Source organism: Triticum dicoccoides, chromosome 2B, assembly GCF_002162155.2.
Source record: "Triticum dicoccoides isolate Atlit2015 ecotype Zavitan chromosome 2B, WEW_v2.0, whole genome shotgun sequence".
Taxonomy (NCBI): Eukaryota; Viridiplantae; Streptophyta; class Magnoliopsida; order Poales; family Poaceae; genus Triticum; species Triticum dicoccoides.
In genome coordinates, this window is record NC_041383.1 from 51,483,895 (window position 1) to 51,497,863 (window position 13,969).

The following is a 13,969-nucleotide window of genomic DNA, read 5'->3' on the forward strand; positions in this document are numbered from 1 at the left end:
TTGCCTTTTAGATGCCTCACGTCGCATACATGTCTTTGCAGGCCGACGTAACCCCGTGTACCATACTTTACACCATCAGCGGCCCGAAGCTGGACGTGGGGAAGGCGGCGATAATGCAGCCGAAGGAAGAATTGTTCCACAACCGACCGATCCCCCCTGACGTCTTCAAGGTTTCCGTGGCCAGTGTTGAACCGGGCCACGAGAATTTGGCTCCTCCGGTAGCACTAGGGGGAGATGACGATGAGACCCCGCGGCGGCTTGGCGATTGCAAGCGTTGGGTCCTGTTGTGGCCGAAGAGTCTGCTTCGTGTAGAGGCGGCCGGGAGCACACCCATGACCAAGCAACCTCAGCAAGGTGTGAACACCAACACCCCACCTACCAAATTAGCGTCTCCTATTGTGCCGGGTGAGGAAGAGGCTCCAGTAATGGCTGATGATGTCACCACCATAGAAGAAGCAATGCATGATGCCATCGACGAGGATGACGATGACCCTCTATAGTATCTCCATACCGGCACCTCTGACGATGGAGGATTGATGGCTCAGCAGTATGAGTAATCAGGGTTTGAGCGTGATGAGTTGGTGCCTGAATTGCTGGAGGATGAACGCATTATAGGCTCACTTCTAGTAGGAAAGAAGCATAGGAAGAGAACGATGAAAGCCAACAAAGCTCCTTCTATGATCCAGCAGGCTCGGGTTAAAGACCGTATACCTATCCCCGGTGCGGCAAAATGTCATATCCCTGGTGATCCGATTCTACCTAAGGCAGCGGTAGAGGGCATATACGACGATCTAAGGAGACTTCATGACGATGTGCTGTAGAGAGAGAAAAGCCTTGTACATGGTTATCGTGCGGCAGCAAAGGTTGTACGTCAACACATTCCCCACGGAAAAGTTCTTCCTTCGATTCAATTACATCTTCGACATGTTTCACTTGAAAAAGCTGGATTTTACGTTTGTTCGCCTTTTTGCCTTGCACATGAACCACTTCATCAGGATTGAGCAGATACCTTATATCTGTGTCACTGACCCATACTTCATGCACGAGGGCTTCTTGGCAGTCTGTCCAGAGCATCGTGAATACGTGAGTAACTACATCACCAATTTCGTGGTCACCAATAAGGACAAGGAGACAATTCTCGTGCCTTATCATCCCATGTAAGTCATCCGCGGATATCTTTCCTTCGATTTCAATCATTCATTTGCACGCGTGGAGGCTAATTTGAGGTGTACTTATTTTGCGCAGCGACGGGCGCACCGTCCTCATCATCCTTTACCCCCGATTCTCCCACGCTCTTTACTTGGACTCATCAAAGAACATGAAGAAAAAGGATTACACCCACATCAAGTTTGTTCTCGACAGTGCTATCTTGAGCTATGGCCTACGGGGTGGAGAGATCAAGACCAGGAAGACAAGGAACCACACGCCCGCCTTTGGCCATAAGACCGACTTCTGCTGCATCCAGCAACCGAGTGGTACTATTAGTGATGGGTTTTATGTCCTCCACCACATGCTGGAGTACAGAAGGGAACAACAGAACCTTCACGTGTCACCTAGATCCGGCGATACCCATATTCTATAATAGGCAAAGAACATAGGAGATATCCCAGATCATCGACTTCGAGCTGAGTTCTATAACGTCCAGCGTGAACTTGCCCAAATCATCATGAAGGAGGTCATCGAAAAAACAGGGATGTTCTATGAAGAAGGGCAAATGTCGTGGGAAGACATCCGAACACGCGTATCGGCTCGGTGTCTCGACCTGAAGCCTTTCACTATGCTAAGGGACTATCTCCCTGACTTGGATGGATGGCATGACATGTTGGAGTGATTGACGATATATGACAAAGTTTCCATTTAGTCCTTTGTTTCTCTAGACGAAACTTTGAGTTATGCACAACGAAACTTTATTTGTGATGTAATTAAACCGTCCTCCTTAACTGGCAAAGTTCACTCTAGTTACGGCACTTTGGGTACAATGAACTTTGTTATTTATGCTTATGATATGTTACTTCTATTTTTGCCAAGTGTGACTCTTTCTATTGCTCAACTATATATGTTGCATATCATCGACTCATGTGACAATGCAGGTGCATAGATCATCGATGGCGAAGAAGTGCTATGCCAAGAGTATACGACGAGTGGCCAAAGTGTCATGCCCAAGTGTACCGGTTTTCGAGCGATAGCCAGTAGTTAGTTTAGGTTCACGCTAGTGCGAGAGAGGGATATGAACCGACGCCTCAAGAAGTACTACATTATGTATGATGAGACATGTCATGTAACTTGTAGCTACATCGTGATTATGATGTGATGACATGATTTGTGTTGGATGATATGATGAGACTATTATGTGTATGATATGATGAGCATATTGCATGTTTATGATATGATTAGAATACTGTATAAAACCTGTAAAAAACATCACAAATATGCAAAAAAAAATATGAGAAAATATAGTAGTAGCGCTCTTTAGCGCTGGACAAGAAAACACTACTGCTAAAGCACTTAGCAGTAGCACCGGTATGGAAAGCACTACTGCTAAGTAGGTATAGCAACAACGCGTGTCAAACTGCGCTACTGCTACATGTTAGCTGTAGCGTCATATCAGTAGAGCGGTTCCCCACGCTACTGATAGCCCTTAGACCCGCGCTACAACTAGGCTTTTCCCTTTGTTTTCGTGGATAGATAAGTAGGTAAGTGTTGTTTTTAACTTTTTCCTTGGTTTCTCTTGTAAATATTTTTGCTTCCTTTTGTTTTCATGGAATCAAGGACTGTAGAGCTGTTGCTCCATAGTAGTTATAAAAACCCTAGGTTTTTCTTTATTTTCACTAGTACCATTACAATCCTTCACAAATAGCTCAGGCAAAAGTTCCATAATAAGTTTTGAATGCTGTCGCTATATCGAGTTTAGTTAGATTCTTATTATACTGACCAACAAAACTTCTTTAGCAAGGGTCTATGAGAAGAATATGTTTCATGAGACTGGCTTTTCTACACCCGGGGGTCGGGATACCCTACTATCCCGTCCGTTCGTTGTACTTGTCTTGCCTCGCGATCCGTACCCTGGTCTGCCATCCTATTTTGATTTGCAGGCCTAGGTGTACAGTAGTAGGAGCATCTCTGATATGACGTCGTACATACACACTGAGCCATCTGCACCTGTGTGCGGGATACATATTGTTTAGCATAAAATTTTCTCTTCACATGCAAAAAGTGTTCTGTCGTTCTGCTAGCCTGGTCGACCACTGTCGATGTTTGGGATTCAAACCTGTGCGGAGCATAAATCTACTGCAAGTAACTATTTGTCATAAGTCTACGCCGTGTGAAGCATCTTGCTAGTAGCATTTTTGACTTATTAGTTATGGTCAACTACAGGTAACACAGTAACTAGTCTAGGGAAGTGGGTCCGTCCCGTAGGGTGACGGTTGGCTCTCGACCGGGATTTCCGGAGGCGATCAGGGAGGCAATCACGTCCGTGTCTTGCCGGGCTAGGGTTCTTCGAGATCCGTCGTGCTAGGTCTCCCTGGCGTTCTTTGCGCCGGTGTGAGCCCATCCAAATCCGAGTCCTGTCCACCATACTCCTTCTCCACGTGGCCCTAGGGCGCAGGGTCGTAAAACACTTTTCCTAGGAGGTGCTTGGAGGGAGCAGGAGGGTAGTCATGGCGGTGGAGGGAGTAGCCAGGCTGATGAAGGGGTTGAAGTTGACGGAGGAGGAGAAGAAGGGAGTCAAGGTTCGAATCTCATCCGTGGGGAAGGGCAAGGAGTCGGCTCCGCAGGCTGTTGGCAAGGTAATGTCAGAAAAATTGGTGCACCGAGACGCGATCTGCCTCTCTCTTGGCAAGGTTTGGTGCCCGATTAAAGGGATCGACTGCAGGGAGATTGGGGCCAACCAGTTCCTATTCACTTTCCACCAAGAGTCGGAGAAGCGTAAGGCGATCGAGGATGGACCATGGATGTTTTCTAAGGAGCTGGTAGTGGTTGAGGATTATGTGCCCAATAAAAGGCCAAAAGACTATGCTCACAACAACATCCCCATCTGGGTTAGGGTTTATAACCTACCCCTCGGTATGATGAACGAAGAAGCTGCAAAGGACATAGGGAACACCATAGGCGTGTATGTGGAGGCAGATACTAGACCAGATGGGAAAGCTTTTGGAAGGTTTCTTAGAGTCAAAATCAGGATGCAGATCGATAAGCCATTGATGAGGGGTTTTACCCTAGACGAAGAAGCTGTAGGGGGAGAGGAAGGGGACAATGGGAAGGCCGATATGGTGAGTAGTGATGGCGAGGAGGAGAAGGGCTGGTGTCGGTTGGAGTATGAGTTCTTGCCGGATTTTTGCTATACTTGTGGGACTATCGGCCATGGAGACAAAGATTGTACCATCAAACTTATGAAGGGAGAACAAAGCCCAATTTGGTCGATGGTTGAGAGCGGATGTAGGCCAACGTAGAGGGGGAATGGAGGAGAGGCTATGGAGGGGTGGAGGGAGAGGTTTAAGCGGAACCCGTAACTTTGGCTTTAGTAGATCGAGCGGGAGATCTAGTGGAGGAAGTGATAGTCTATCTTGGAGGAAGAATGACTCTCGGTCGGGTGGAGGGGAGGAAGAGAAGAATGGGAAGAGTGGGAAGGAGGATGAAGTTACTAGCCCGATCAAAAAATTTCTGTTACTGCTGAAAAAGGAGCCGCGAGGAAACTAGTGCTTGACCAGAGCGCAATGGTGGTACATGTTGGCTCAGGAAGTCAGATAGAGAAGGCCATAGCCAAATCTGATGTTCATGGTGAGGCTTCGCAGGAGGGGGGTGAAGGTACTCGACGGCTGGTTATGAATAAGGAGGCGAGTGGCAGTGACAAACTTCCAGGTGGTAAGAAGTACAGGAAGAAAGGCAGGGAGGGCAGGGAGAGGGTCGTAGGTGGGGAAGGCCAGAGGGTGGTTGCGATCTCAGGAGAGAAGAGGGACATAACTAATGAAGAAGAAGAAAAGCTCAGTAAGAAGGGAAGGGTTCAGGAGATAAGTCAGGAGGGTAACCTGGCGACGGACACCGCAACGATCGCTGCTAATGAAATCACATCAGCCGAGCTGCAGGAGCAGTCCTGCCGGGAGCTATGAAACTGATCGGATGGAACAGTCGGGGGCTCGGGAACGGCCCGACAGTTCACAGCCTCCTCGACTTGGGGAGGGCGGAGGATCCCGATGTTCTGTTTTTGGCGGATACGAAGCTATTGGTGAAGGAGTTGGAGAGGTTCCGTTGGTCATTGGATATGGTTAACATGTCTGCATGGAACCCAGTGGGGAGGAGTAGAGGGGTGGCGCTGTTTTGGAGGAGAGGGTTGGATGTTGCCTTAAGATCTTATGGTCGGAGGCATGTGGATGTGGATATCATGGAAGAAGATGGTCGGTTCTGGAGGTTAACAGGAATATATGGTGAATCTGAATCGGAATGCAAGGTGGAGACGTGAAGGCTCTTAAAAATCCTTGGACAGCAACACCAGGACGGACGCCCCTGGCTTTGTTTGGGTGATTTCAATGAAATCCTAACTTGTGATGAGAAAATTGGTGGGGCTGACCGAAGTCAAAGACTTATGGATAATTTTAGAGAGGCGCTCGAGGCGTGCGATCTTAGTGACTTGGGATATGAGGGAGATAGATTTACGTGGAGGAACCACAGCAAGAGGGTGGATACATACATTTGTGAAAGGCTTGAAAGAGCGACAGCAAATGCATCTTGGTGCAAGTGGTTTCCGGAGTTCACAGTCATAAACGGCTCTCCACGACACTCCGACCACCGACCGGTTATCGTATGTACACAAGGCGCTATCAGGAGGCAGGGGGGAGGAGATTGTAGTTTCCGTTTCGAAGCGTGGTGGCTCCGGGAGGAAGGGTGTAGTGCGGAGGTGCAGGGGGCATAGGAGGAAGGTTGTATGATGGGCCATGGGAATGTGGCTTCTGCCATGAAGAATGTGGCTGGTAGGATGAGGAGATGGGGTAAGGAAGTGGCGGGAGAGCTTGAAGGAAGACTTAGGGATACTAGGAGAGCATTGGAGAGATGCATGAGGGCGCCGATCTCGGCAGAAAAAGTGAGGGAGGAAGGGAGGCTGCGAGGATTGCTGGAGGAGCTGGAAGGCAAGAAGAACACCAAAGCTAGGCAGCATTCACACGCCACGTGGCTGAAGGATGGAAATAAGAGCACAAAGTATTTCATGGCTGTAGCTTCTGCAAAACGGAAGGCGAATAGAATCAAGAAGTTGAGGAGGGAAGATGGCATGGAAGTGAAGGAGGGGGAGGAACTAAATGACTATGTTTGCTCTTTTTTCAGGACCTTTTCACTACTGCCGGAGTCAACCGTTTTTCTGAACTTATTGATAAAGTTCAGCCCCGTCTTACGGCAGCTATGAGGGCGATTCTGGAGGCAGAAGTTACCAGGGAAGAAATTAAAGAATCCCTTGATCACATAGGGGACCTTAAAGCCCCTGGGCCGGACGGCATGCCCTCGGTGGTCTATAAGAAACATTGGCATTTCATGGGGGAGAAAGTTATAGAGGAGGTCATGGCTGTTCTCAATGGTGGGGCCATGCCGGAGGGATGGAATGATACAACTGTGGTCCTGATTCCTAAAGTGAAATGCCCAAGCAGGATCAAGGATCTCCGGCCGATAAGCTTATGCAATGTTATATACAAATTGGTCTCTAAGGTCATCGCCAACCGTCTCAAAATTATTCTCCCGGACATTATCTCTTCCAACCAAAGCGCCTCTTTGTCCCCGGGAGAATGATAACGGACAATGTTCTAGTGGAGTATGAACTGTCACACCATCTCCTTAATAAGAAGAGAGGAAAAGAGGGAATAGCTGCTGTCAAGGCGGATATGAGTAAAGCTTACGATAGAGTTGAATGGGATTTCCTCAGAGCTATGCTGACCAAGCTGGGTTTTGGGACTAGGTGGATAGATCTGGTCATGTCATGTGTTTCTTCTGTTCGCTACCAGATTAAAGTGAACGGCGAATTAACCGAACAATTTTCACCATCCAGGGGTTTAAGGCAAGGAGACCCTGCCTCGCCCTATCTTTTTGTCATATGTGCGGAGGGCCTCTCGGCTCTCTTGCATGATGCAGAGGGGAGTGGGAGGATCAGTGGTGTCAGAGTATGCCAGGGGGCTCCAGTGGTTTCACATTTGCTCTTCGCGGATGACTCGCTCCTCCTTTTGAGAGCTAAGCAGGAGGAAGCCCAGGAACTGCATAGGGTGCTTGATCTCTATGAGGCCTGCTCGGGGCAGTGCATAAACCTTGAGAAATCGGCCGTGATGTTCAGCCCAGACACTGGAGATGGGATTCGTGATGCTGTCAAAGACTCGCTGCAGATCCAAACTGAAGAATGGAATGACAAATATCTGGGGCTGCCAGTTCATGTGGGCAAGTCTCGGGAGAAGGCTTTTGCTTCCGTTAAGGGCGCGATGGCTGGCCGGGTTTACGGATGGAAGGAACGACTCATTGCAAAGGCCGGAAAGGACACCTTAGTAACTACAGTTGCCCAAGCTATACCTACCTTCGCCATGTCGTCTTTCGATCTAACAAAATCTTTCTGCAAAGAACTTGGCTCGTTGCTCGGAAACTATTGGTGGAGTCAACAAGATAAGGAGAGCACCATCCACTGGATCGGCTGGAAAACACTTACGCTGCCAAAGGCCCAGGGAGGGCTCGGCTTCCGGGGTATGCATGGGTTCAATATCGCCATGCTGTCCAGACAGATTTGGCGCCTCATTCAGCACCCGGACTCCTTATGTGCGCAAGTGTTACATGCTCGATACTACCCGAACGATCAAATCCTCATGGCTGTACCGGGAGTTGGCATCTCCTACTCGTGGAGAAGTTTGCTACACGGGCTCCAGCTTTTCAAAGAAGGTTATATATGGAGAATAGGAGACGGCACCAAAGTCAACATCTGGTCGGATCCTTGGATACCTAGGCCTTGGTCGCGCCAGGTTATTACTGCTAGGGGTCCTAATCTTCTGGAAAGAGTATGTAATCTTATCGATCCGTTAACTGGCCAGTGGGACGAGCTGCTCGTGAGGGATACGTTCTGGCCTGATGATGTTAAACACATTCTCCAGATCCCGTTGAGAGAGGGGGCACAAGATTTTATTGCTTGGCACTACGACAGCAAAGGTACCCACTCAGTCAAGTCGGCTTACAAACTGTTTGGCCACCTAGAAAAAGCGAGGAGGACAGGAGGAGTGGGTGGCAGCAACACGGATCCGAGGATGCTTAACAGAGTGGAGGATGATTCGTGGAAACAGATATGGAAACTACCTTGCCCAAAAACCCTACAGATGTTCACTTGGCGCATTAAGCATGACTCTCTTGCACTCAGGACTAATGTGGCCCGACGTGGTATCCCCATTGCTGACACGAAGTGCCTGTTTTGCGGTAAGGCAGATGAAGACGGGGCTCACCTATTTATCAAGTGCAAGATGGTCAAGGCTGGATGGAGGGAGCTAGCCATGGAGAGCGAGCGGGTTGCTCTTGAACGTATCACGTCCGTGCATGCAACCATGGAGTTCTTATGGGGGCTGGACGTAAAACATCGTCTTCTAGTTCTCACCTTCTGGTGGTTATGGTGGACCAACAGGAATAAACTTCGAGAAGGGAACATGCCTACAGCGGCCGACGAGCTGGCTAGGAGGGCGAGAAGCAATGTAAGCGACTACATGCAGATCTTTGTGGCTAATGCACCCAAGATCCCTCCTGACAAGTGGCGACCCCCAACCAACGGTGAATATAAGATCAACGTCGACGGCTCCTTCATCCCGGGTCAGAACCATGCTGGGTGAGGGGTCGCAGTGCGATCATCTGAGGGTCTTCTGCTTTGTGCACGGGCAGGATGCCAGGAGAATGTACTCGATGTTTTCGCTGCTGAATCACAAGCCATGTCTCAAGCAATAAACTTGGCAGCAGAGCTAGGCATGGTCAGGCTGCAGTTTGAGACCGACTCACAACTACTAACTGAAGCCCTGGAACTGGGGAAGGTGGACTCTTCGGCTTATGCAGCGGTGATCGAAGACATGAAATACCACCTAAAACTTTGGTTCTCTAAGGTCTCGATTTCGGTTTGTAGGAGGAGTGCCAACTCCGTAGCTCATGAGTTAGCTAATCTTGGACGTGTGTCCCTAACCACTATATTCAGTGGGAGTCTGATGTACCTGCCCATGTGGGCGCTTGTGTCTTGGGTGATATGCCCAGCCACCGTTGAGTAATAAAGCTTTGGTGCTTTCAAAAAAAACAAAAAAAACTACAGGTAACACAGTCTACACGTCCTTAGATATCCCTGACATCAACTATTCACATACACACAGTGCCCTGACAACCCCTGCTGCTACACGAGGACGAGTCCCAAGCAGGCAGTCGCTGCATGGCGAAGAGAAAACAGTGGCCATGTGACTACAGCGACATGAACTACCGACTCTGTCCATGTCTGATATTTCAACAGTACAGCCGCATGTGTCCGGTCAGGCCTACTTCTATGCCCTAGCTGTCCCTAGAGCCTAGAGACACGGCCATTAGCACCGACGAATTGCCTGGATAAGCCAGCTGCAGTTGCTAATCCTCTGCTGTTCGGCAGAACATGGCACGAATCTCTAGCAAAGGTGAACGATCAGATAATGGGGTGTCGGGACCCCCGGTGCCATCACACCTTTCCGTTCATTCTATTCTACTAGCAAAAACCGATGAAGATTATGGTAATTACATGGAAAAGAAACCATAATTTTTTTGTATTTTTTTTGAACTCAACTTTTTGTATTGCTATAAGTAAAGAAACTAAAATTTGTAATTGCCAATCAGGAAATCTTAATGTCAAATGCTGAATTCTTCCACCAACTAGCTGTGAGACATATCCATTGCAGTGCCAAATAAAGAAGGTTTGCTGACAATCAACAGCAGGACAATGGTCCGCTTGTTGTATATAATAAATGTCACAGTGGTGTTGTATATGTGTAGCCGGTGCTACAATTTACATTTTTTTGAAAAGAAGGTTAAACCCCCAGCCTGCATCAATCGATGCATACAGCTATGTTTATTAGACAAGAAAATACATCAAGCCACCCGAAACCATCACTCACACTTACAAATTCGATAATGTGGAGTGCTTTCACCTCCATATCTAAAACCGGCGTTGTCGCCGAACCATCCACATAACGTATCGGGACCAACAACCGGTGTAACAGACCTAAAGCATGCACCACATGCACATGTTTAGAAGTCAGACGCCACCATCATCCTCGGACCGCTGACCCATCTTCAGGATAGAGATCAGCATCATCCTTGTTAGTCCAGACATCCGCCGACGCCGCCACCGCCCCCGCGCGCATTCATCAAGACGCGAAGACTGTGGAAGATCTATCGTGCGTAGCACCTGCCGACCAAGCATGACACAACATAGCACTTGTCGGCCAGGCATGACTTGACATCTCCGCTGAAGCTCCGTGCAAGACTTTGCCGCTCCACCTCCTGCCTCTATCTTCCTGCGCTGCTCCACAAACGATGCTCCCAAGAGAGTAACGACACCACAGTATCGCCATCGTCCGATCTGGATGACCAAATCTTAGTCTTTCCCCCGAAGCAGCACGACTGGGTTGACAGAAGTTACACCACGATGCCTTCATCAAGGTAATGACGCAAGAAGCCGCCATCGCCCGCCACCGGCTCTGTTTTCACCGGCAACTCTGTCTCCCCAACTCGCAGCTGGGATTAGATGACGGATCTAGAGATCCAACCACCCAGCCTCAGGCTGACCATCTCCGGCGAAGGAGACGACCACCACCGCCACGCCCAGGCCGGGCCGGAGCCCCCGACGTCCTCGTGATGCGGGTCGATCCCAGGGGTAGCCTGCCGTTGACGGGATGTTATACGACATCAGCAAGTGTGACCCGCCCGAAGCCCATCTGGACCCAGATCGGGTGCCCAAGCCGCTGCTGTTGGACCAGTCGTCGAATGCCGCCTGCCTGGCCGCCACCGTCCCGCACCACTGCTGTAGATCCGACCATCGCGGGCCGCCGCCGTCCTGACCGAGTCTTTGGCGAGGAGAAACGCCACCACCACCAATGCGGCACACAGGCTTTGCCTGCGACGCCCCCGGCGGCGGCGGCGGGGAGAGGGTGTGCGCTGGAGTGAACGGGAGACGGCCGGCGGGGGCGCTCTGGTGCAGCGCGGCGGCGGCACAAGGGAGCGGGTAGGGTTAGCAGCGGAGCCCCGAGCCCCTCTCGACTTCAGTATAGATTTTTCGCTAGAATTTACATATGCATGCTCCACAACCTATGTTCGTACAAACACAGATCATATGGAACGAGAAATATGCTCTGGTCGGAAAGCAGAGTCGTGGACAAAAGTGAAGTTCACAAATGACCATCATACATAGGCCATTGTTTCAACTTGTAGTTTAGGCCTTGCCGGACTCCTCGCAACCTGGTGGCCTGAAGGCGATGAAGCTGACGCACTGCACCTGGCGCAGGTTGTCGAAGCCGATGACACGGACATAGGCATCAGGGTACTCCTTCTTGACCTCCTCCACCTCGTTGAGCACCTGCGTGGCGTCGGTGCACCCGAACATAGGCAGCTTCCACATTGTCCAGTATCGACCGTCGTAGTACCCGGGAGAGCTGTTGTGCTCACGGAAGACGAAGCCAACCTTGCTGAACTCGAGGCAGGGCACCCACTTGGAGCGGATCAGGTAGTCTACCTGCTTTAGGAGGGCCTCTGTGGAGAGGGGTGGCAAGTAAGACAGGGTCTCAAACTTCTTGATACCCTCAATCGGCCACACCTGAATGGATGGAAATTATGGAATACACACAACTGCTTAACACTTGGTGCTAGTAAATTGTACGTACTGAGGAAGAAACTCATATCAGTTTTGTGCCTCTGACATACCTGCATGCACCTGATCCTTCCGCCATTGCTGACGCGGCCGAGGCTGCCGCTGGAGCGGCGGCTGACGGGCAGACTGGCTGTGGACTTGAGCCCCTGGAAGGGTGCGACGGTGGTAGCCGACGAAGCCATCACGGCGGGGGCCATGGTATTGTATTATCGGAGGAGAGGAGGATGCCGGCTACAGGTGAGGCCCCCATTGCCGGGTCACTACGGTATATATAGCCAGACACTTAGCGCCGTTTCTTTGGTACAGATGTGGTTGGGGTGGCTGACGTTCTCTGGTTGCCTCGTTTCCTTATCTTCTCCGGATCAGTGGAAGAAGCATGGCCGTCGGATGCATTGTGTGTGCTGGAAATTTCAGTCCTTCATGTCATTGGGTGGCTGCCACACAACCTTTTTCCAGCTTTTCTTGTTTTTGGTTTCATTTGAAGCCAAAAGTTTCTTGAGTACAAATTTTCTGAGATGCGACTTGAGTGGTGGTGTGGGCAAAATATTTTACATTTTATCATAAGATCTGATGGCTCACTCCCTTGAAAGTATGCCTATAGGCATAGAGTGTGCGTGTGTGCATTTATAGGGGGTGTTATACATGCGCGTATGCGAATGTCTACTTTTGTACACCGTTTCTCAAAATAAAATATATGTTTTGTTGGTACAATTAATTGACCTAGCATAGTAACCTCCACACATAGAACAAGTTCTTTCCCCTCTCGCAAGGTAACTATTGAAAGCTTTCCACCCCTCTATATCCGCCAGTGAGCCTGTGGATCCGCCTCCCCTCTGCGGGAAGGGGGATTCCTGGTGCCTCAGCTCTGGCTAATAAACAAGTAGAATTTTAGTCCTCATGGGTGAGGTGCTTGGACGGATGGCGGTCTTTCTTCTTCGAGCCAATCTTTCGGGATCCTATCCTCTTCAAGTTCCTCTGTCTGGGGAGCTCCGACGTAGACTCCTGCCAGTTCCTCAGGCGGTGAGGTTAGGATTTCTCATCATGCGTACGCACAATGAGATTTGGTATCAGGTTCTTTACATCGATTCAGGGATTCAACAGCGATGGCTGCGGCTCCAGAGCACTGGTTCTTAGGGGCATGTGCATGGAGACTTTCTGACTGTCATCGACAAAGTCAAGGTAGCTCTAGAGTGGGAGCAACGACAACGGTGCATTAGTGGCTCGTCTCTGTGCGTAGGAACGAAAAGAAAGCCCTATATCTCAAATTTTTGACAACTCTCCGTGACAATGGGCATAACTTATTTTAAACATCAGTGGGTAGGAACAAAAAGCTCTATATGTCAACTATTAACATGTATGGCTAAATATGTACCTTGCATTATAGGATATGGCAATCGATCAAAAAGGTGGGCAGTCTCTCACGTAACATTGTCTCTCAAGTAGGGCTGCAAATGAGTCGAGTTCGAGTGAGTTGGACTTGCCTCAGCTCAACTCATATTAAAATTCGAGCGAGCTCAAACTGAGTGAAGCTCAAGGTCAAGTTGTAGAACGTGACTCATGCTTAACTTGTAAGATCTTGAGTCGATCTCGAGCTAGTTTCGAGTTAAATGAGATGATAAAATTTATTAAATTTATGACTATTATTCCAACTAGATAAGCACAACACGACATAAAAAGGCACAAAAAATATTTTTTCAATCAGAACAATGATAATACAATTTTCTTTTGAAATGATACAAATTTTGTTAGAAGTAGTTTAACTTATTCTATCACAACCGAAAGTCTAGTATCAACTAAGATAACGATTCACGAAGGTGCATATGCTAGGAACTTTTAGCAGAAACAACAGAATATTTAACACATGACCGACCATGTACCATAAAAAAGCCTAAATTTTCTCTACAACTAATTAAGCTTCGATGTCTGTTTGTAAACAAAATGGTGAAAAATCCTGGATGACACATATGGTATTAAATTATCGTATTTTCATTTATTATATGGAATGATCATTTAACATAATGATATTAGGCCGAGCTATCGAGCTAAAATCGAGCGAGCCAGTATTGGCTCAAGATCGGCCCATTTCTTGAATGAGCTATAGAAAGT

At 48.8% G+C, this 13,969-nt stretch overlaps 1 protein-coding gene across 1 annotated transcript; it reads right to left on the reverse strand.

Moving 5' to 3' along the window:
- Positions 1-11,227: 11,227 nt before the first annotated feature.
- LOC119362080 (ribulose bisphosphate carboxylase small chain PWS4.3, chloroplastic-like) lies at positions 11,228-12,113 on the reverse strand. The gene is made up of 2 exons (XM_037627250.1): positions 11,917-12,113; positions 11,228-11,809 (listed from the first exon to the last, which is right to left on the reverse strand). Exons 1-2 carry the CDS (start codon positions 12,058-12,060, stop codon positions 11,429-11,431), a joined length of 525 nt encoding a protein of 174 aa, XP_037483147.1. The 5' UTR covers positions 12,061-12,113; the 3' UTR covers positions 11,228-11,428.
- Positions 12,114-13,969: the final 1,856 nt, after the last annotated feature.

What these genes read in the sequence shown, in the direction of transcription:
- LOC119362080 (XM_037627250.1), bottom strand. Translation starts at nt 12,060, where the DNA reads ATGGCCCCCGCCGTGATGGCTTCGTCGGCTACCACCGTCGCACCCTTC. An exon ending in GAAGGATCAGGTGCATGCAG is followed by an intron (nt 11,810 to 11,916) that starts GTATGTCAGAGG and finishes CCATCCATTCAG; the next exon opens with GTGTGGCCGATTGAGGGTAT.